Below are 23853 nucleotides of genomic sequence, written 5' to 3'. Positions count from 1 at the left end.
TATTTCTAAATGGCAGAAGAGCCAATGTTCACATGCTGTTTTTAGAACCAGATGTCCCATTATCTCCTCTGTAATTTAATGAGGAACCAGAAGCTGAAATTCAGGAATGTAAATGGGAAATTATTAATAATTCTTACATGATACTCTACATGATGCCATTACTTTTATAATGTTCTCATTTTCTGTTAGTTTGTAACATTAAACAAAGACATAAACACTGTGTCTGCAGATTTCAACTTTTAGTGTTTCGAAGTAATTGAATAATTTTTAACTTATTTACATATATATATATCTGTATGAGTGTATGTGTGTGTTTATGTTTCTGTGTGTGTGTATGTGTTGTTTTATATGTGTACACCTATGTGATGTGTAACAGAGACATGTCGTATGTATATGACAGAATATATATTAATCTAAAACAGACTGAAAATATTCCCCATTTTTTTTTTTTCTTTTTTGAGACGGATTCTCACTGTGATGCCCAGGCTGGAGTTCAGTGGCATGATCTTGGCTCATTGCAACCTCTGCCTCCCAGGTTCAAGAGATTCTCCTGCCTCAGCTTCCTGAGTAGCTGGGACTACAGGCATGTGCCACAATGCCTGGCTTTTTTTTTTTTTTCTATTTTTAGTAGAGACGGGGTTTCACCATGCTGGCCAGGCTCGAACTCCTCACCTCAAGTGATCGTCCCGCCTCTGCCTCCCAAGATGCTGAAATTACAGGTGTGAGCCACCGTGCCTGGCCTTCCCTATGTTCTTATTACTCAGGAAGCATTGAAATAAATGGTAATATGGATAAATCTGATTCAAGGTTAGATTCTCACACAAAGGAATGGACAAGATGTTTGTTACCCATTTCTGTCTGATTTTCTGTCTGTATTTTGGGTGATGTAACAAACCAAATAATGAATCTGGGCCGAGTCTTTCTCTAGTAGAATTTTACAATTTCAAGAGCATTCCTGTTCACTTTGACAACACAAAACAACGATAACTTAAATAAACGTGACTTTAGGTTTAGAGGTGAGATGCTATATAACAGAATAGGAGTGTGAGTATATTTCTGTTTCATTTTATCAGATAATGAGGTGTCAGCCAGTGGTGATAACACCCCAAATCACTCAACATTTAACGTGTGTGTGTGTGTTGAGGGGGTGGTGGATTATATGTTTAATCCAGGCCCTTAATCCAAACACATATGTCATGTTTGGCATTGCAATTTGTGATGATACCAAAAACCAAATAACTCTTTATGAGATATTTATGTTCTATGACACTCACTTGATTAGCATCTAAAAGGGAAGACAGGATTAAGAAATAGAGACAATGTGGTAGAATGCTGAGAGGGAGGGAGCGGGCTTTCTCAAGAAGAATGCAGTTATTGCACATGATCATATTAATTACAAGTTAGGGCACCACTTTCCTCACTCAACCCCAGGGACAAATATCACAACCTTAACAAGGGGACAAAGGACAATTATTTCACTCATCTACATCGACATTTAAGTCAGAAATTGTGGTATTTCTAACGTGGTCAAGACTGTGAGCAAAGTCAAACTACAAGACTCAAATCATAATGTAGAAAACTTCGTGTCTGTGAATGTCAACAGGAAATAAAAGGGCCGTTTTTACATGGATGCAGAATTCATAGACATTATCCTAGTCATCTCTCATAAAAATTGACAATGATACAGTTGATAATTCTCCTAGTTGGTAAGGATTATCTGAAAACCAAAAAGGAAAGCCAGATCCAGATTTCAAATAAAGTTGTCCAGCAATAGACAGAAATGTGTACATTGGCAGAAATTACCAGCAGAAATGTGTATACTCATTAGTTAAAATATGATATTTGACTTTAAGAATCATGAAATAACTATTCAATACTAATGCGATCTGGTAAAGACAGCTGATAGAATTCTACTTAATTGCTGTTTGGTCGGTGGACTTCAGATTTTTACTTCTTCAACTTCCCAAACAAATCTTATGCCTTCAGAGTCAACATGTTTTCCAGCATAAAGATGCCTTTTACCCAGTCTACGGTGCTAGTGTTCTCTGAAGCCAGCCAGCAATGATCTCACCTAACCTACAATATAAATCTATCAGTGAATAAACAGCATCATTTTTATTTCAATGCCAATGACACACTACATGTCGATTTGGCAGTTAAATAATTTATCTCTCTTTTGGGTGCAATCTGCCAGGCTTATTATAACTCTACTTCTGATATTCATTTCATGCTTAATAGTTCTGTGCCTCATGAGGATGCTTGTCAATCAATTAAATTGAAATGTCATTCTGACCTTTTATTGGAAACAATTTTCTCTTTTTTCATTTCATCACAAGCTTTTTTCCCTTTCATTCAAATTAAAAGCCTTAATTACTAGTATTCAGTAGCTTTATACTACTTAACCTTACAAAACTACATGTTCATCAACATTACTGACACTTTATCTTCACAGAAGTGATCCAGTTGAGTCTGCCGGAAGATCAGAAACTAAGCATCACTGCAGCAACTGTGGGACAAAGTGCTGTTCTGAGCTGTGCCATTCAAGGAACCCTGAGACCTCCCATTATCTGGAAAAGGAACAATATTATTCTAAATAATTTAGATTTGGAAGACATCAATGTGAGTACATAAATAGAGTTGCTTTATAATGTATATATTTCATATATATGCTAGACTTTGTGATGTCAGGGGAGCTTAATGAAAATTGGATGTAGAGTACAAGAGAATTATTGGAACATTGCTATATCTAATCTACTGACTGAGAGGTTTACTATAGGTCCTTTGGACCTTTATGTGTGTTCAAGTACATATGTATGAAATTGTTCACCTTCACAATTTTGTAAAAGGAAAAATTAAGATGCCATCAACAGGAAATGTGATTGTATGTATAAGTATATGTTTGTTTTTATGTAATAGGAATCTACAGCCATTAGAAATCAGTGAGGCGGATTTATATGTGCTAACATGAAAATATAATATTTATATGTGTTTATGTTAAAATATCCTATTATCTTTCAGAATACTTCTATGAACCTAAAAATATATGTTGTTAATTTGTAGAAAATTTCTAAAACTATTTATATGAAATAATTCACAGTGTTGGTTCTAAGGATAAGGATAGGATCAAGATAGAATTAGACTTACTTCTAATAGATACTCTTTTTCACTTTTTGCATTTCTGACATGTACATATATTAATTTTCAATAAGAAAGGATTTTAAAAACTAATACTTCACATAGTTACTTACTAATAATGTTCTAATACTTATGAAACAGATTCTAGAAAGATCACAGATTTGTATGGCATCACGTAGCTTTCACTGAAATAATTACTATAAGTACAAGAATGTAATTCTCTGATTGGTTGATCTGGGGTCATGTGTTCACTAGGCAATAGGAACTATACCAACTCCCATGAAATCATCTATATTATTATTGAGTAAGAGTTGGATAGTTTCTCAATAAATGAGTAGGTCAAGAAAAAAAAAGTGCTCAGAAGCCTTTGTACTCTACTACTCTTGGTTAATCATCTCTGAAAATAATGTTTGCAGGTCAAAGGTCTGACTGTCAGAATATCTATAATTATCAATAATATGTATTTGATGCTCTTATGGTTGAGAAACAGCCTATAGCTTGTGAAAAATCAAAAGACAATAAAGACACTTTTTGCTTTCAACATGTCATAATGTATTAGAAATGAGAAATATTAATCAAAGCAAAAATATATTTTCCTAGCATGAAAGAACATGTTTTTCTACTCAGGTTCATTTTTAGAAATTCAGAATTTAAACTCAATTCAATAAAGTATAGCTTCAAAAGTGCAACAAAAACAGAAACAAACTCAAGGGCAATCACCTGTTCCTTCCATGCTTCTGTTTAAAGTGAGCATCAAAAAGTGAACATTATCCTACAAGATGAAAAGTAAAAATTGTGTGCTTATGGGGTATCTGTGGAAATGAGGTGGGGCAATCCCTTGCTTTAGTGATTTTGAAGTTTTATATTCTCTTTCATATTTTTTATCCTCATTCAAGAAAGCCATCACTTGTCCTCTTATTCTTGGCTGCTTCATAAAGAACCCCTAAAACACAGGCCTGAGATGGAAGCCCAAACTCCTATTGGTTGCATCTTCCTAATGTTTTTGTTTAATGTCCTAGAATATATCAAAAACACAGAGCTTCTTCAATTTTTATCATTTCTTATTTTGATGGAGTTTTCTGAGTTTGCATATATGTGGAAACTTTTCTCAAAGACTATCTGGAGAATAATGCTTAATTCTCTAAGATGCCAAGAAGATTGAGCACATTTCTCAGGAGCATTTAAGATACTTTGAGAGAAAAAGGCCTTGACAGAATCATTGTGGATTTGCTTTATGGGTTGTCATTTCTACACTTTATCTTTTCTTTTTTTTACTGCCATCCATACTCTTAAGCTTTCCACGTTGTTTTAAATAGGCCCAGGGTATTTGAGGGTGCTGTGGTCTGAAAACCGTCATTATAAACTCCTTTAAATTATTTCAAGAATAATTTGAAAGTGTATGCTATGATTGATGTTCTCTGGCCAACTTGCAAAAGTGGACACATTGTTGTACATGGATCTGAGAAATTCTTTTGTTTCCGTCCTGATACTTCACTCTGTTTCAGAAATTCAAAATTTTTGGAAAAATGATCACTGGATAAGTTAGGTCTCTAAAATATACATAAATATTAGATAAGTTCTCGCAAAATACATTTATTGGATAAAGTTATTTTGTATAAACTTTATAGAATGGATACATTTTGAGAATTTTAAAAATGTTTTCAATACTTAGAAAGTTTCAGTTTCATTTTAAGCCGTATTTAGTTAAGCTGAACAAACATTCCTAATCTATCGTGTACATAGAACTATCAGCTTCTCAAAATTAAAACAGCAGAGTGCAAAGATATCTTTCAAAGAGGAATATTTATTCAAATTTCCAGTATATTCCTGGTGTTTTTGTTTAAGTACTATAGTTTCAAAAGTCAAATTATGAAAATACATTTTGATGCATGTTTCAATATAACTATATAATGTGACAAATGTAAAATACCACTTAAACTGTCTTTCATTTGATATTTATGCTTAAAATATGCTAATAAGGACTTTAGTATGTAAATAAACAATATACATATATATATATTGATTTATTCATTTTTCGGCACTGTCTAGTGGATATCTGATGTGTTTTCTTGTTACCCCAACACATTTTGAACAGCCCTTCAATGTTTTGGCAATTCTTACCCCACTATTTTTGCTGGCTAAGTTGGAAACCAAAAATCGTACTTGTTTAGCCCTCCTTGTATTTAGGGAGCAGATATGTAAATAAGGCTGTAACACGGAAACCAAAGAACAAGATCTCATTTCATGAATAGGAACAGGAAAATGCAGGTGTTCTACAAAATTTATTCTTCCCACCATTCTTCCTGTGACAGAGGACACTATTTTCAAGGACAACAGTGACAAAAGCTGTGGCTTTTTCAGTGTTCAGCTACAATGGGGTCTCCAATAGGCCAATTTCAATATGTGCCTTGGGCATCTTTGCTGGCATTTTAGACCCCAAGCCTGATACTCAGATCTCTTGAATGTTCTACAAGCTTCCTAGTAGTCTTTATTAAATTTCTTGCCTGCTTAAAACTACCTGGAATGGGTTCTGTTGTTTGCCACTAAGAATGTTGTCTAATTAATTTTGGGATTTAATTACATTAAGAAATATCTATAATTCTATTTGCATAAGATGAGTTTTTCATTGTTCGATATGGATTTCTGATATGCTGAAAGACTTTCAAAAAGGTCATATGTGAGTCAGTTTATATACCCTGTAAGTACATTATCTATTTTTACAAAAATGAATTTAATTCCCATTAAATTATATAACATTAAATTAATAAGTGCCTTTCATGTCAAAGGAAAGCAATGACAATTTTCAATACCCTTTCTGACTTTTGAATATGTATATTAGGTAGGATTAAATGTATAGTCACCTAGACAATACATAAATACATTCTAATTGCAAACAGTTAAAATAATATAGATGCATTTTAAAAACATAACTGCACCTCATTTTTATATCCCCTCATTTTCATATTTGCTATATTTAATTAAAATATATTTTTATTTAATTCTTGAGTGCAGAAGAAATCCCATGTGTATACATGTACTCCTTTCACGCATTGCATATATAATTTTATTTCTTTAATAGGATGGGTTAATATTACCTCATTATCTCACTAGCCCTAAGAACAACAACTCTATGAAACAGGGAATCTTATGCTCATTTACATGAGTGAATTTTTGTTTGTTTGTTTGTTTGTCCTATAGATGGTCTGGCTCGTTGTCCAGGCTGGTGTGCAGTGGTAGAATCACAGCTCACTGTAGCCGTGAACTCCCACCTCAACCTCCCAAGTAGCCAGGACTACATATGTGAGCCACTGCACCTAGCTATTTTTTAATTTTTTTGTAGAGATGGGGTTTCTGGGTTGCCCAGGCTGGTCTCAAAATCCTAGCCTCAAGTGATCCTCCTGCTTTGGCCTCTCAAAACTCTGGGTTTACAGGCATGAGCCACCACGAAAATTGATGATAAAAGAGATACTTAACTGTTTACCCAAGGTCTGCTGAACTAAGTGATATCAGGTGCTGGTATTTTTACATAGCCCGATTGCCTCAAGAGCAGGAGTTTAACCACTGTGTGCAAGTGAGGTAATCCAGTTTTCTGGTGCTCTTTGAACTCTAACCCTTATATGTTACAGCTAGATTTGCTCTACTGTGCTCTTATGTGTGGGTCTAGTTGATATTCAATTGATGTTTGAAGGTTTTCATTTTGTCTGTTTTATATTTTGCATCAAATGAATAAAAGCATACTGCCAAACTACAGGAGCCATTATGACACTGGTTTGCAACATGGGCTGTGGATTCAAACTGTCTGGATTCCAATTAATCTTCAGTCACATAGGAATGATGTGATCTCAAGAAAATTATTTAAACCCCCTGTGCCTCAGCACCCTCATCTGTAAAATGAAGATAACAGTAACATTAACTCATATTTTTTGGTGAGAATTAATGAGAAAAAAACACTTTAAATCTGTTAACACCGTATGAGGCACATTGCAAGTTTTCTATGAAATGACATCTGCATTTTCTCTTCTCTTTCTTTCCCTTTCTTCTCCCTTCCCCTTTCTTCTCTTCCTCCTTATATATGTTTCAAGGAGTACATATACCCTTAACCTACCTAAAACAATAGGAATTTACTATTAGGTTACATATACTACCAAGAAAGATTGGAAATTCACAGGAAATGCTGGAAGCACATTTTATCTAGTTATAATAGCCACTGGAAATGGAGACATGGAGGAATTTCTTTCGTATTTTTTTTTTTCAGTTCAAGGAAGGTTTAGGAATCATGCTATCTTTTCTCTTGATTAGCAATCTTTTATTAATCCCTGCTCTAAAAAATCTGCCATTATGTTCACTCAGCTGGATGAATCTGCCTGTATCTGTGTCCTCTGTATGCCCACATTTCTGAAAAAGCTAAACGCCTTATTTTGATTTGGTTCCTGGTTTGTGAGTTCCTTTGGTAAAGGAAACTGAATTAAGCAAGCTGAGGCGAGCATAAAGACAAACATAGAGTATTCAGAGAAACCTGGAGAGGAAATAAAATAGAATTGGTTGTCAGGATTGGCAGTCAGGAGTGAAAGAAAAAGAGAAGTTGAAATGCGGAACTGTTTTGGATGTGTTAACATGACCAAGAAAGTTGTCAGGAAGGAGTTGCATGGCAGAATTTGTTTTGCTTTGTTTGTTTTTACTTGAGAGAAACCAGGTCTAAAAATTTTAGACATTATTGTCTACATTATATTTATAATATCTATAGTTGCTCACCGTTCAGTAGCTCATATAAAGTCTAGTCTAAATTCAACACATAAGTCAAATTACGTCATATTAAACTATATTTCAATTTTAGTTTTGCCACTTCTTAGCTACATGCCTACAATGGATTTATAAAATAAATTTGAGCATTAGTTTCTTCATTTGTAATAAGGAGGTTGTCATAAAATTCAGTGGTATACCATGTGTTCAGTGAAATGTATGTCATTTATTCTATTCAATATGGCATTGTTGATCATGTTCAATACCAAATGTGAAGCTCCCTAAAATATTATTTCTTTGAAGAAAGCATTATGTAATTTATATTATTATAACTTAACCACTTTACAGGTAGGGTTGCTAGACAAAATACAGAACTCCCAGGTAAATTTGAATTTCAGACATACTATAAATATTTTTATTGTATTATACACTTTTACAAAAATCATGTTGATCTGAAATTCAACATTAATTGAATTTTCTAATGCTATATTTGGTAAGTCTGGCACTTATTATTTACATGAAACTCAATGGTTTGAATACTGTGTATTTTAAGCGACTTTCCTACAAATTTTAATGTGGCTTATACCATTGGGATCAATTGTTTGAATTGTTAAGATATCATGTGAATTTTATCTATTATGTTTGTATATTTCTATTGTTTTCTTATTGTTCCTCTTAGTATTTTCTTCTCTCCATCTATCTAAACTGTGTTACTATTAGCTTCCAGCACAGAGTGGAATAGATTGGGGGAAAATAAGTTAAAGTTGTAAGACTTCACTGTTTTATAAAACATACTGTATACAGCTTTCATTATTTTTGTTCCATAAAGCACAATTACTTATCTTTTTCTCTAGCATTCCAAGACCATGGCTTCCATCCACAAGGTAATCTCAGGGTTCAAGCGGGCTGCTGGAGTTCCAGCCATCAAACTATATTCCATCAATCTGTATTCCAGTTCCATAGCAGTACAAAGCAGGTGAAAGATAAAGGAAACTTATTGTTGCTCTTGTAAAGAGTCTTCCTGGATATCCCACAACTATATATAGATCTCTGGCATGCAGTAACTACAAAAATCATAGCAGGGAGGTTAGTAAATATAATCATTTAGTTAGGCACACTACTCAGCATTCTGTTACAAAGGAAGAACAGAAGAATGACTATTTGGTGACAACAAGCAATGTTTGCTACTTTATTTAAGGCCATCTAAGACAGTATAAAATGTTCTTATTTGTATTTTTCTGAATTGATTAGATATGATTATCCATTGTATTTCAAATTTAACCAACTCTGCATATCATTTTTATACTTTTGGTAAACTGAACCAGCCTTCAGTTTGTTTGTTGTTTGTTTTACTTTTAAAGGCCTTTTCTTAATTATGCTTTATTTATTTGTTTATTGACATTCAGATTGATGTGTTTTTATGCCGAGCGTTTCTTTTTGTAAAGATTGAGTTTATTTCTGCTGTCAAAGAAGAAAAATTCAACAGGTTTCATAAGAACCTCAACCATCTTAAAAAGAAGTATAAATATCAGTTTCGTAAACAGTTTGAGAAAAGGAAATTTGCAGGCACACAAATTTAAAATTGAAATGCTGGGTCCGCATGTAAGTTACAAGATCCTGAATTATCTTTCCCATTATATAGGTTTTAAGGATTGGAATTAGACCAAATTTTTGCCTCTAGTCATCTGAACATCTGGTTCAGGTGTTCAGTTGTGTAGTTGTTTGGGCTGACTGTTAACAGGTCAATACAGTTGTTTTAGAAATTTTGTTATTTGCATATCTTACTCTAGTAGCTATATTTTACCTGCACTCATCAGCTTGCACCTGTTGATTTCTCTGTGCTTATTGACATTTTCCACAAGCTGTAGAAGATCTGAACCATTACCCGAAGAACATGTTCTTCTTAGATTTTCTCCATAAAATGTACTGTTATCTCCACATTCAGGAACCAATTAGTATCTGAAAAAGATGTGGCATGTGTGAATTTAGACCCTCACTTTCCAAGAAGTCATATCTCTAATACCATAAGACAGGCAGCTTTTTAGTATTGCTAATAGAACCTAAATTCAGGGCCCTTTGGTGCACAGATTGTACATGTCACAGGAGGGGCACTAGCAACTTTGTATTCAAAGTTTTGCATTATTTTTCTTAAAGAGGACCAAACCCAAATTGTGTAACATTAGACCTGACAAATCTTGGATTTATTCCTGTCTTACAGAAAGTTATTGTGTACTAGGTGCTGTTTTTAGAACCATGAGAATCAGTAAATTCATGAAAGAAGTACTAAAGGGATGTTTTTCTCCCCAATTCACTTCTTCTTTCCTTTTTAAAAATTGAGATAAGAACACTTAACACACTTTCTGGCCTCTCATGAAATGGGAAAAGTTCCTTTGTTCCCTTCACAGGGCATGTGATGGGGCTGTGGCTCACTTCTTTTTTTTTTTTTTCTTAGTAATTCCTTTTCTTTTATTATTATTATTATTATTATTATTATTATTATCATACTTTAAGTTCTAGGGTTCATGTGCACAACGTGCAGGTTTGTTACATGTGTATACATGTGCCATGTTGGTGTGCTGCACCCATTAACTCATCATTTACATTAGGTATATCTCCTAATGCTAACCTCCCCCCTCCGCGCTCCCCACAATAGGCCCCGGTGTGTGATATTCCCCTTCCTGTGTCCAAGTGATCTCCTTGTTCAATTCCCACCTATGAATGAGAACACACGGTGTTTGGTTTTCTGTTCTTGTGATAGTTTGCTGAGAATGATGGTTTCCAGCTGCATCCATGTCCCTACAAAGGACATGAACTCATCCTTTTTTATGGCTTCATAGTATCCCATGGTGTATATGTGCCACATTTTCTTAATCCAGTCTACCACTGATGGACATTTGGGTTGATTCCAAGTCTTTGCTATTGTGAATAGTGCTGCAGTAAACATACGTGTGCATGTGTCTGTATAGCAGCATGATTTATAATCATTTGGGTATATACCCGGTAATGGGATGGCTGAGTCAAATGATATTTCTAGTTCTAGATCCTTGAGGTATTGCCACACTATTTTCCACAATGGTTGAACTAGTTTACCATCCCACCAACAGTGTAAAAGTGTTCCTATTTCTCCACATCCTCTCCAGCACCTGTTGTTTCCTGATTTTTTAATGATTGCCATTCTAACTAGTGTGAGATGGTATCTCATTGTGGTTTTGATTTGCATTTCTCTGATGGTGAGTGATGATGAGCATTTTTTCATGTGTCTGTTGGCTGTATGAATGTCTTCTTTTGAGAAGTATCTGTTCATATCCTTTGTGTGGCTCACTTCTTGATGCCCCGCTGTTCAAACCTCTAGGGGAGCATACAGATGGGCAGGCTGTGGGGCTCCAACCCCCTGGCAGTGTCTAGGGGTGAATGCTTACAGCTGAATCCCCAGTAGGCATGTGTTACAGGGTGCTCTTTCAGTTTTGCTCTTTCATTTTGCAGTCTATAGGCGGCTTGTGTTAACCAGCTCAATTAGACCCATTACCTTGCTGCAAGGACAGAGAGCTTTCTGTATCCTGAGGTTCTTGCCTTGGTGTAACAGAAGAATTGGATCACACATGGGCTTGGAGAATGAGTGCAAGGTTTTATTGAGTGGAAATAGCTCTCAGCAGATGTGGGAGCCAGAAGGGAGATGGTTTTCCCCTGGAGACGGGTCATTTGGCAGCCTAGGCTCTCCTCCAATTGCCCCAGCCAAATTCCCTGTCGTTCTGCGAGTCGGTGGCTGCTAGTGTGCTGGTACCTGTCGGTGTGTTCCTCTCGATGTCCAGCTGCCTGTGTTTCTGCCTGCTGGGATCTAGGGGGTTTTTATAGGCACAAGATGGGGGGATAGCAGGCCAGGTGGTTTTGGGAAATACAACATTTGAGCAGGAAAACAAAAATGCCTCTACTCACCTAGGTCTGTAGGAGTGGAGCCCTAGCCAGGGACCACACCCTCCTCTACTCAGCGCTTCCTTTCCCACTTTCGGTATCATTTAAAGGGACCATGCTTTTCCCTTCCCATCACTCCCATATCGTTAACACATTTTGAAGTGCACAATACAATATGTCAATTATCAGCATGATGTTTTATAGTAGATCTCCAAAACTTATTTATCTTGCATCACTGAAACTTTATATCCATTAAGAATAGCTCCCTGTTTTCCCTTCCCGCAGCCCCTGGAAACCACTATTCTACTCTGTTTCCATGACTTTGATTTTTTTAGATTTCTCTTATAACTGGAATCATGCAGTATTTATTTTCTATAACTGGCTGATTACCCTCAGCATTATATCCTCCATGTTCATCTATATTGTCAATTATGGCAAGATATTCTCTTCTTTTTTAAGACTGAATTATTTTATTATATATAATATATATATCTCCATCTGTTGGTGGACATTTATGTTATCTCCTTTGTTGACTATGGTGAATAATGCTATAATAACGTGTGTGTAGATATCTCTTTGAGATTATGATTTCAATTATTTTAGATATGCTGGAAGTGGGATTATTGGATTATATTGTAGTTCCACTTTTAATTTTTTGTGGAACCACCATACTGTTTTCTACACTGGATGCATAATTTTACATTTCCAACAGTGTGCATATCCTTGAAAACACACATACTTGCACACACACACACATGCACATGATAACAAGTGTTTCAAATAGAGATAGATAGATAGATAGATAGATAGATAGATAGATAGATAGACAAATAGATAGATATCCCTTCTAACATGTGAGGTGATATTGCACTGTGCTTGGGACTTGGTTCCACTGATAATTAGTGATGTTGAACATTTTTTCATACACCTGTTGGACATTGGTATGTCTTTTTTTAGAGAAACGTCTATTCAATTCTCTTACTCCTTTTCAATTGTTTGTGTGTGTGTGTGGCTGCTGTTGACATACAGAAAAGGCATTTGACAGAATGCAATGCTCTTTCACCATAAAAACTCTCAGCAAACTAGGTATAGAAGAAATTAACACAATGAAGTCATATATAAAAATCCCTCCCCTAACATCATACTTGATATTGAAAAATAAAGCTATTTTTCTATGAGCAGGAACAGGGCAAGAATGCAACTCTCAACACTTCTATTCAACATAGTACTGGAAGTCTTAGCCAGATCAATTAGGCAAGTAAAAGAATTAAAAGGCATCCAAATTATAAAAGAAAAGCTAAAATATGTGTGTTTGCAGAAGACATGATCATATGTGTAGAAAACCCTAAAACTACACCTGCATCCCCCCAACTCATTAGAGGTAACAAATGAATTCAGTCGAGTTGAAAGATACCAAATCAACATATATCAGTTGCTGATTTGAGTGAATCTATTCACTATCAATTATCTAAAAGGAAACTAATCCATATTTTCCAAAGCAATGTACAGAACCAGTTTAATCCTTACCAAAATCTTGACATTTTTTTACAGAAATGAAATCAACAATCCTGAAATTTATATGGAACCACAAAGAACCCCGAATAGCTAAAGTAACAATGAAAAAGAAGAAACAAAGCTAAAGTATTTCATTTCCTTATTTCAAAACTTACTACTAAGCTACAGTATTTAAAACAGCATAGCACCAGCATAAAGACAGATATATTGACCTATGGAACAATATACAGGGTCTATGCATAGATGTTCAATTGATCTTCTAGAAGGGTGCTAAAATACACAATGGAGAAAGTATCATCTCTTCAACAAATCTTGTTGAGAGGACTGGATATTCACATGCAAAAGAATCATGTTGGACGTTAGTCTTACACCTTATACAAAAGTCAACTCAAAATGAAATAAATACTTAAATAAAGACCTGTCACTGTAAAATTCCTAAATGAAAACATAAGAGAAACTCCTCATGGCATTTGTCTTGGCAGGGATTTCTTGAATATGACATCCAAAGCACAGGCAACAAAAGCAAAAATAGGTAAGTGGGAATACATCTGCATAGTGAAGGAAACAATAAAGTGGAAAGGCAATGTATGCAAGTAGAGAAAATATTTGCAAACTGTATATCTAATAAAAGGTTACTATTAAAATAAATAACTCATACAACTCAATTGCAAAAAGAAATAAAAATAGTAATAATAAAAACAGTAGTAACCTGATTAAAAGATGATCATTTGTATGGTAATTCTCTTTCTGAAATTTATGTGGAGTGGCTCATTGCATATACAGTTGATCTCTATTTAGAGCAAAGTATTCTGTTGAAAAGAAAAACACAGACAGATAATATACAATTGAAATTATAATTTTAATTCAACCAAAATTCAATTGCAGGTGTGGCAGCTTGCCATATTATTTTTTTGTTTGTTTGTAAAAAGATTTTCTACAGTGCATAGCTAGCAAAATTATCAATGGGAGAAAATATATCAAAATATAAAATTTTCATACTATGTCTGGATTTTAAATGTCATTACAATCTTAATAGAGAATATTATATCTTATAAAAAAGATTTCAGAATACATACTATACTTCAAAAGTATAAGTAATATACTCAAATCATATCTAAATTTCAGAGACAGATTTTAATGGTTGAGGCTTCTAACTAAACTACTGAATTTTTAATATTTAAAGTAGTGAGAAAATACAACTTTTCTACTTAAAAGTATAAAGTTAAAGTGTATACACATGCAAAAATATATGTAATATATGAGATATATATTATACAGAGAAACTAGAAAAATATATATAATATATGATATATATTATACATGATATATATTATATATAATATTTATTATACATGATATATTTTTATATATATATGTGTATATATATGAGAAAGGGTTTTTGTTCTTTAGGCTATTCATTGCTAACAGAACCCAAATTTTATATCATTGATAAAAATAATTTAATCTGCAAAATTGTTTTTTAACACTTTAGAAAGCTAGAGTGTTATTTTTTAATATAGTGTATATTAGAGGATACCATCAAACTCAGATATTTAAAAATACAGCTATTGACTTTTTTCTTCTCAAGACTATAAACAATACACTTCTTATTCCACTTCAACTAAAAACTTAGAAATTTAATATTTTTAATAGAATACATCATTCACCACATAATTCTCATCACTGATTCATTTTTAATATAGGCCTAAGGACATTGTGGCTCTTAAAATCCGGGTGGAATCAGAGAATATTTATGATCCGAAAGCTTCTAAGCCAAATAAAGCAGGGAGCATTGGCATAGCTGAGGAAGTTGGATTTCTTTCACAAATATAAAACATGGAACATGCATTAATTTTCTGCCTAAATACAGAAAATTAACACAGGTCATGTAGGTTCAATAGTAATTATTAAATTAGAGACATAGCATGTAATCATAAGTATTGTCGAACAGTACACTGGTTTAAAATGAATATTCTTTCTAAATAACATTTTACTGCTGATTTATTAGAGTACTGCATATTGTAATTCACTTCACAAACAAGTCTCAAAATCAGTAGTTTAAAACATATTTTCAAAAATTTTTATTCATATTCTTTTGGAACTTATTGGTGGGATAACAATATATAAAAATACAATGTTCACGTGTAAGTGAGTGACAGAAATATTTACAAAGGAGTTTGTCATGTAACTGGTAATTTTTAGTTTCTAAAATTATTTTTAAAAATATTATTTACATGTTCATAAGGAATATTAATATAGAAATATCATTTTACCATGACTTTCTTTAAGAATCTTGGCTAAATATGTATTCATATTTATTTTTAAATGTATAAAGCGTGTGTTTTCAATTTTTTTTTGGCATCATCTTTCTAACCTCATGGCTACAACTGCTATGTTTACCTTGAGAAATTCCAAAGTTAAGTTCTACTTGCAATTTGCCTTTTGAGTCTCAAATTTTTTAATTTGAATATGCAAAATTACTAGAAATATTTTTATCTTAAAACCTATATACTTGCAGTGTTTCTTAGTTAACGTAGATATAGCTAGAAAACCAAGTCTGGCTAAGTTTTAACCCTCATTTATTCCTCAAATCTAATCTGTCATAAAACCTTGTGAAATTAACTTTCATTTATCTAAAATTTATTATGTCCTCTTATTTCCACTGTAGCTGCCTTAGTTTAAGTCCTGTCATTTTCACCTTCAAACTTTTTCCTTGCCTATTGAGATTGCTCCTTCACTTTCAACCTGCACTTTGTATTATAACCAGAGAGGTCTTCATAAACTTTGCATGTGACCATTTCACGTTCCCTTTAAAATCCCTTAATGGCTTCTTCTAACTTTCTGAGAAAAAAAATAAAATATTTAGCTCATTCTAGAAAACTTATGTTTCTATTAATTCTTCCTACTATTCTCCCATGTTCACACTTTACTACAAGCTCTCCATAACACAAGCTGTTCTCTGATTGCATTGTTTTATTACTACTGTTCTTTTTTTTGAGACAGAGTTTCATTCTTGTTGTCCTGCCTAGAGTGCAATGGTGCGGCCTCGGCTCACTGCAACCTCCACCTCCTGAGTTCAAGCGATTCTCCTGCCTCAGCCTCCAGAGTAGCTAGGATTACAGGCATGCACCACCATGCCCAGCTAATTTTGTATTTTTGGTAGAGATAGAGTTTCACCACATTGGCCAGGCTGGCCTTGAACTCCTGACCTCAAGTGATCTGCCCTCCTTGGCCCACCAAAGTGCTGGGATTACAGGCGTGAGCCACCACGCCCAGCCATAACTACTGTTCTTGAATACATTCTTCTCTCCCTCTCTGTTGAAAAACCGCTTGTCATTTTTATCTACCTAAATCCAGTGTGTCCTTTAAAAGTAAACAAACACCTCTTGTGCCTGAAGTTGCTCTTGTTTTTTTTAAGTTCTTCATCAAAAAACTAGAGTATTTGCTGCATCAGAATAAAACTATTGCTGTTCTCACTTTTCTTCTCTGGACTACAAACTGTGCAAAGGACCTTTACCAATTCAACTTTGTGTTATGTTGCTTGCACTGTACTGACACATAGTAGGTACTCAATATCTTTTAAATGTGCAAATAACAAATCACGTAATGATGGTTCTTATATTTGCAATTATACATTGTTGAATTTTTGCAGACTATTTTATTTAAAATTTTGCTGAAGATTTTATTTTCTTACAGTAGCCACGTGCAGAATTATCAATCAGCTGATGTTTATTGGCAATCAATCATTTAAACCTAGCACAGCTCAACAATTTCTAGATTCAATTTCTTTAATAGCAGTTTTCATTAAGCTTATTGATTTTTTACTGCACTTTCAATTTAATCTCCCATCATATGCAATAGAGTAGGCAAGAAAAAGATGAGGGGAAGTACATACATGATCATTGTTTAATCTTCACGCATTTAACAAATATTGATTTAACTGCTATGCTTTTCTAGGCATTCAGCTAAATACTAAAGATATAACTGTAAGAGATAACATTCCAGTCTTCAAAATCTTACTGGCTAAAAAATGAAAAAAAAAGAAAAACCTCCATTACATTTAATAATGCAATATAAAATAGTTTCAGAAATATATACACTATGAAATAACCAGAAAGGGAAGTCAAATATAAATGCTGAAGGCCATAGGACACTTCTAAGAACACACTGGTCTTTCATTTTAGGTGACAGCCAGGTGAAAGAGTGTTCTCGGTAAAGGGAACCACAGACTTGAGAGAGAAAGGTACATTCAGTGAAGTTCAAAGTCCCTTCTTATATCTAAGAATCAGCTAAGATAGTGGAACAAGAATGGGCTTGAATATGAGAAATAAACTCATTTTTGCATCTGAGTATTGAAGCGTAGATTTATATTTAAAATATATAACATAATAATAGCACTTAATGAATACTTACTGCTTTTCAGGCATTGTAAATTGCCATTTAAAAAAATATTTACTCATGTATTTAGCAAAACAAGACTTATATAAACCAACATGTTTATACCCATACACAAGATGAGGTTTAAATTGATTTTTTCTAATTTTTAAATTGTGGTTGAATACACATAGCATAAAATCTACCACTTCATCATTTTAATGATAGAGAACAGTGTTATTAAATACATTCATAGTGTTACACAACCATCTTCAGCATTCATCTCCATAGTACTTTCCATCTTGTAAAACTGAAGCTTTATACCCATGAAACACGAATGCCCCATTCTATCTTCCTCTCCACTCCTGGAAACCACCATGATGCTTTCTGCCTGATTTTGCATATCTAAGTAGTTCAAATGAGTAAAATTATACAGTATTTATCTTTGGGTACTTATTTCACTTAGCATAATATCTTCAAGGTTCATCCCTGTCTTATCAAATATACATATTTAATTGTATCTCCTTACTGTATTGAAACTTTCACTAAAATATAATTGTCTTCCTTATATATTGTAACCTTTGTAAATTTAATGTCTGTTTTGTCTGATATTAGTATATCCATCCTGCTGTATTTTGGTTACTATTAGCATATCTTCTTTCATATTTTCATTTCAATGTATCTGTGTCTTTCTAAAGTGAGTCTCTTGTAGAAGGCATATAGTTATCATGATTTTATACTTTTGCCAGTATTTGTCTTTTGATTGGAAAGTTTAATTCACTTCCATTTAAGGTAATACTTACATAGTAACAGGTATAAAATTTTACTTATGCAAGATAAGTTCTGGAAATCATTTTTGTATATTGCCAGAACAATATGCTTACAGTTAACAATATTGTATTGTATACTTAAAATTTGCTGACTGTCTTAGCAAAATTTAAGAGGCTTTATGTGATCTCACTACACACACACACACAAATAGTAGCCATGTGAGGTGATGGATATGTTAGTTAACTTGATTGTGGCAATATTTCACAATGTATACGTATATGAAATCATCAAGCTGCATCCCTTAAATATATAAAATTTTTATTTTTAACTATATTTTTGTAAAGTTGAAAAAATTACTGGTAAGGAGAAACTTTATTTCTTTCATTTTGTTATTTGCTTTCTATATGCCTTAGAGCTTTTTTGTCTGTCATTTCTTGCATTACTATCTTTTTTTGTGGGTAATTGATGTTTCGTACTGCAAAGTTTAAATTCTTTCCTCATTTTCTTATATATGTGTTCAATCGTGTTTCCTTGTGGATACCATACGAATTCCATTTAACATCCTCAACTTAAAACTCTCTAATTTGAGCCCTGCGTGGTGGCTCATGCCTGTAATGCCAGCATTTTGGGAGGCCAAGGCGGGCAGATCACGAGGTCAGGAGATCGAGACCATCCTGGCCAACACAGTGAAGCCGCGTCTCTACTAAAAATACAAAAATTAGCTGGGCGTGGGGGCATGAACCTGTATTCCCAGCTACTTGGGAGGCTGAGACAGGAGAATCGCTTGAACCTGGGAGGCGGAGGTTGCAGTGAGACGAGATGGCGCCACTGCACTCCAGGCTGGCGACAGAGTGAGATTCTGTCTAAAAAAGGGAAAGAAAAAGCCCTCTAATTTGGATATTTACCAACTTCAGTAACATACAAAATTCTGCTCCTTTAACAGCTCCACCTACCTTTTTGGTTGTTGATGTCATAAAATCACATCTTTTTACATTGTGTGCCCCAAAATATAAACTCATATTTAATTCAAATGAAGTAGTCTTGATAAATTATATGGAAAACAAAATGTGGAGTTACAAACAAAAGTTATAGTAATTCAGCTTTTATCATGTAGAAATTGAAAAGTGGAGCTACAATGCCCTTCCATTTACCTTCATTGAGATTCTTATTTCTTTTTATAGTTTTCAGTTACTGTCTAGTAACCTTTTTTCACCCTGCAGAGCTCCCTTAAGTATTTCTAGCAGAGCAGGTGAACAGGTATCAAATCCCCACAGATTTTGTTTATGTGAAGATGTCTTAATTCTCGCTTAGTTTGAATGAGCTAAGCCAGATATAGAATTACTGGGCAGCTTATTTCTTTCAGCACTTTGAATATATTAGCCTACCACCTTCTGGCCTCCAATGTTCCTGATAAAAATCGCTGCAAACAATTGTACTAAGGATCTCTTGTATGTGATTCATTACTGCTCTCTTGCTGTTTTCAAAATTCTCTCTTTCTTTGGCTCTTAAATGTTTGATTGTAATGTGTTTAGGTATGTGTCTCTTTGAGCTCATCTTACTTGGAGTTTGTGGAGACTCTTGGGTGTTAAGATTCATGTCATTTATTAAATTGGGAGAGTTTTCAGCCAGTATTTTTTCAAATATTTTCTCTGCTGCTTCTTCTCCTTCTGGAGATCCCACAAGGAATATGTTGGAACTCTTGATGGTATTCTAAAAATCATATAGACTTGGTTCACTTTTGTTCAATCATTTCTCTTTTGTTCCTGAGGCTTCATGATTACTACTATCTTAGGTTCAAGTTCACTGATTCTTTTTTCTTTCTGTTAAAATCTGCATTTGAATCCCAGTAGTGAACTTTTCATTTTAGTTGCTGTATTTTCAGCTCCAGAATTTCTTTCTGGTTTCTATTTAGGTTTCCTAATTCTTTATGGATGTTTGTTTATACACGCTTTTCTTCACATTCGTCACATCTTTCTTAGTTCTTTGAGAAACTAGGAAACATTTGTCTAAAATCTTTGTTGAATAGATCTTATATCAGGTCTTCTTTAGGGACAGTTTCTGTTGATTTACTCTATTCCTTTGAATGGGCCAGGCTTTCCCATTTCTTCATATACATGTTAAGTTTTTATAGAAAACTAGACAGTTGAATCTAATACTGTAACTCAAAATCAGATTCTCTCTCTTCCCCAGAATTTTCTTCTTTTTGATGTATTTATTGTTTTAGATTTATTTATTGTTGTAGGTGATCTGTGGGCCAAAGATCTGTCTGAGATGAAAATTTAAGATTTTCTAAGAATTTTTCTGAACTTGTGCATTCTCCTAGGCACATCCAGTCACTTTCTAGTTTTCTCTGTATGTAAATTTCCTTTGAAAATTCTTATCTTTAAAGTCTTGTTCCAAAAAGGTAAAAAAGAAAAAGGAAAAAGGGCATTGACCCTTTAAATTCTCTGCAAATCACTTTAGCTGAGGAAAGGGGAGCTTGCAACACGGAGGGAACAGTGGCCATCCACTTCTTCATCTAAACCTGTGGGATCAGAAGCACCAATCAAAGTACAAATCCTCAATATTTCAATGACAGGATGCCCTTTCCCAGGCATGGCTCCTGCAAGCTGTGTGCAAGCTGCTCCTAGTAGAAATGCTCAGCTGCCTACCAGGGAACGGGTGGCTGCTATGCCAATATTAGCTGCAATTGACTGAAATTCATCTCAAATTGCCTTCCAACTCTTCCATAGACTCTAGAATTTACAGTTACATCAGACAGAGGCTGCCAATGCAATTGTTGTCTAGGTGTAGAGACAGGTTCCTGGTGCTTTGTACTCCACCATCTTCTCAGAATCCATTTAAATTGATTTTTAACTGTGTAATTGCAATAATAATTTATGTTTTGGTAGCTTATCTTCCTCTAGATAGTTGGGTCATATATTTAGATGAAAATGTAATTAAATAAATAATACACCTATAACATTTTAAGCAACTTTTCGGTTCCATGTAACAGAACAGCAAGCACCATGGGAGGATATGTAGCAAAGTGATCTTGCCAGTCCCATCAAGTACGTAATAATCATTTCACAATAGACTTTTCATTATCCTTTAATTACAGTTAGCTTTCTGCCTCACATTTTTAATAGTACCTAGATTGGAAGAGATATATCTGCTCCAATTTTTTTTTCAGAACTAAGAGGAAAATTATAGTGGTTTAATTGCTTAACAACCACCAGAATTCAAAAAGTCAGAATCTTCTCACATGAGTGAAGGGGTAAGAGATTATGGATTATGTTTAATATAGAAAGACAACCAATTACTTTGACAGTTATATTTGATTCTTATTTGCCTTATCTTGCTCCTTTGGGTACAGTTTGACTCAAAATAAAGAAACAGTTTCATAGATTTTTATGTTCTTTAACAGTATCCATATACACCATTAACAGTATAATTCTGAGTGTTTGATGCTTTGAGACAGAAATTTAAAAATATGATAGGTGATTAATCAGAAGAGAAAATAAGTTACATAAAAACATCCAATTTTACCTTTACTTCAAGGATTTTTTTTTTTTTGCTGTCAATTAGCCGAGTTTTGGAAGACGTTGGATACTATCATATATTTTTTCCCTAACTACATATGTTACTAAAATTATACAAGGGAACAAAAACACAATTAACAGAAAAAAGGATTGTTTTTCCTAGTTAAGGAATTTGTTGATGCAGAGGTATGTGAAATCAAAGTTGTATTAGAAACATGTTTGTTGGCAACTGTTTACAAATGACTGCTTTTTACTCCTGAAAATGAATTTTATTTACAGTGGATATATCTAGTAAATTTTCTCAAATTATAGCCAATATTCAAGAATCTTTATACTGACATTGTCATGATGCATAACATTTCTTTCAATGGAGAAAATGCAATATGATTTTGTTACAACTTTTGTCTAAACATTATGAATCAGTCGTTGTTCATAAGAAAGATAGCCATCCCTCTTTTACTTATTTCTATTCTACCATGCCGTAGTTAATTCTAATGAGTTAACTTGAATGGATGTTTTAAATAACTTTAGCAATGAGTGTTTACAAAGAGTCGACAGATATGTATAAGTTTGTGGTGTGGGAAATATTTTTTATTATACGATGCTAGATTTGCTAGATGAATTTTTTTTTTAATTTGTAACAAGAACAACTCCAACATCAAAAATGAAGCTAATCTTCAGCGAATTGACATTTTGTGTAGGAGGTAGATATAATTTTTCTTTCTTTCTTTCTTTTTTCTTTTTTGAGACAGAGTCTCACTCTATCGCCCAGGCTAGAGTGCAATGATGCCATCTCGGCTCACAGCAACCTCCGCCTCCCAGGTTCAAGTAATTCTCCACCTTAGCCTCCTGAGTAGCTAGGATTACAGGCGCCCGCCACCACACCCAGCTAATTTTTTTGTATTTTTAGTAGAGACGGGGTTTCACCATCTTGGCCAGGCTGTTCTTGAACTCCTGACCTTGTGATCCACCCACCTCAGCCTCCCAAATTGCTGGGATTACAGGGGTCAGCCACTGAACCCGGCCAGTAGATATGATTTTTCAGAGAAAAACAAACTGAGACAAACATAGTTTCAATGACAAGATATTTTTTCAGCTTTATTGAGGTATAATTGACAAATAAAAAATGTAGTATACATTTATGACATACAATGTGATATTTTGTTACACATATACATTGTGAAATTATTACCACAATCAAGCTAGTTAACATATCCATTACCTCACAGAGTTACCATTTTGTGTGTGTGTTATGATATCATTAGCATATTCTCTTAACAATTTCAAGTATACAATAAAACATTATTACCTATAGTCACCAATCTGTTCATTGGAGCTCAATAATTCAATCATTCTGCGTAATAGAAACTTTGTACCCTTTGAACAATGTCTTCCCATTTTCCTCATACCCAATTCCTGACAACCACCATTCTATGCTCTCTGATTATTGGTTCAGTTTTTTTACATTCCACATATATATACAATCATGGGGTACTTGTCTTTTTGTATCTGACTTATTTCTCTTAGCATAATGTCTTCCAGGTTCATGAATATTGTCACAAACGGCAAGTCTTCCTTTTTTTTAAGATTGGATAACCTATCATTTCATATTTATACTACATTTTCTTTATCCATTTGTCAGTTGATGGATATTTTGTTGGTTTCCATACCTTGGCTATTGTGACTAATGCTGTAATAAACATTGAGGGTGCAAATACCTTGTCAAGATACTGATTTCGCTTCCTTTGGATACAAATTCAGTAGTGAGATTGCTGGATGATTGCTTTATAGCTTAGGTTACAGCAAATAGAGGGCTATCTTTTGGCTAATGCCTTAAAGTCAATAGCTCTAAATAATGTCTCTCCCTTTCTTTAGGAAAGGAGGTCTT

General features: G+C 33.9%; 1 protein-coding gene across 6 annotated transcripts in view; it reads left to right on the top strand.

Annotated features, from left to right (window-relative positions):
• Positions 1–23853, top strand: part of FSTL5 (follistatin like 5) — an 812423-nt gene that overhangs the window by 537780 nt on the left and 250790 nt on the right. For all 6 annotated transcript variants that reach the window (XM_005556204.4, XM_005556203.4, XM_005556206.4 and 3 more), the window contains one exon: positions 2453–2619. In XM_005556204.4, coding sequence (XP_005556261.3) covers positions 2453–2619 — 167 coding nt within the window. The remainder of the gene's footprint in view (positions 1–2452; positions 2620–23853) is intronic.

Source organism: Macaca fascicularis, chromosome 5 (assembly GCF_037993035.2).
Source record: "Macaca fascicularis isolate 582-1 chromosome 5, T2T-MFA8v1.1".
NCBI lineage: Eukaryota > Metazoa > Chordata > Mammalia > Primates > Cercopithecidae > Macaca > Macaca fascicularis.
This window is presented reverse-complemented; position numbering and strand designations above follow the sequence as displayed.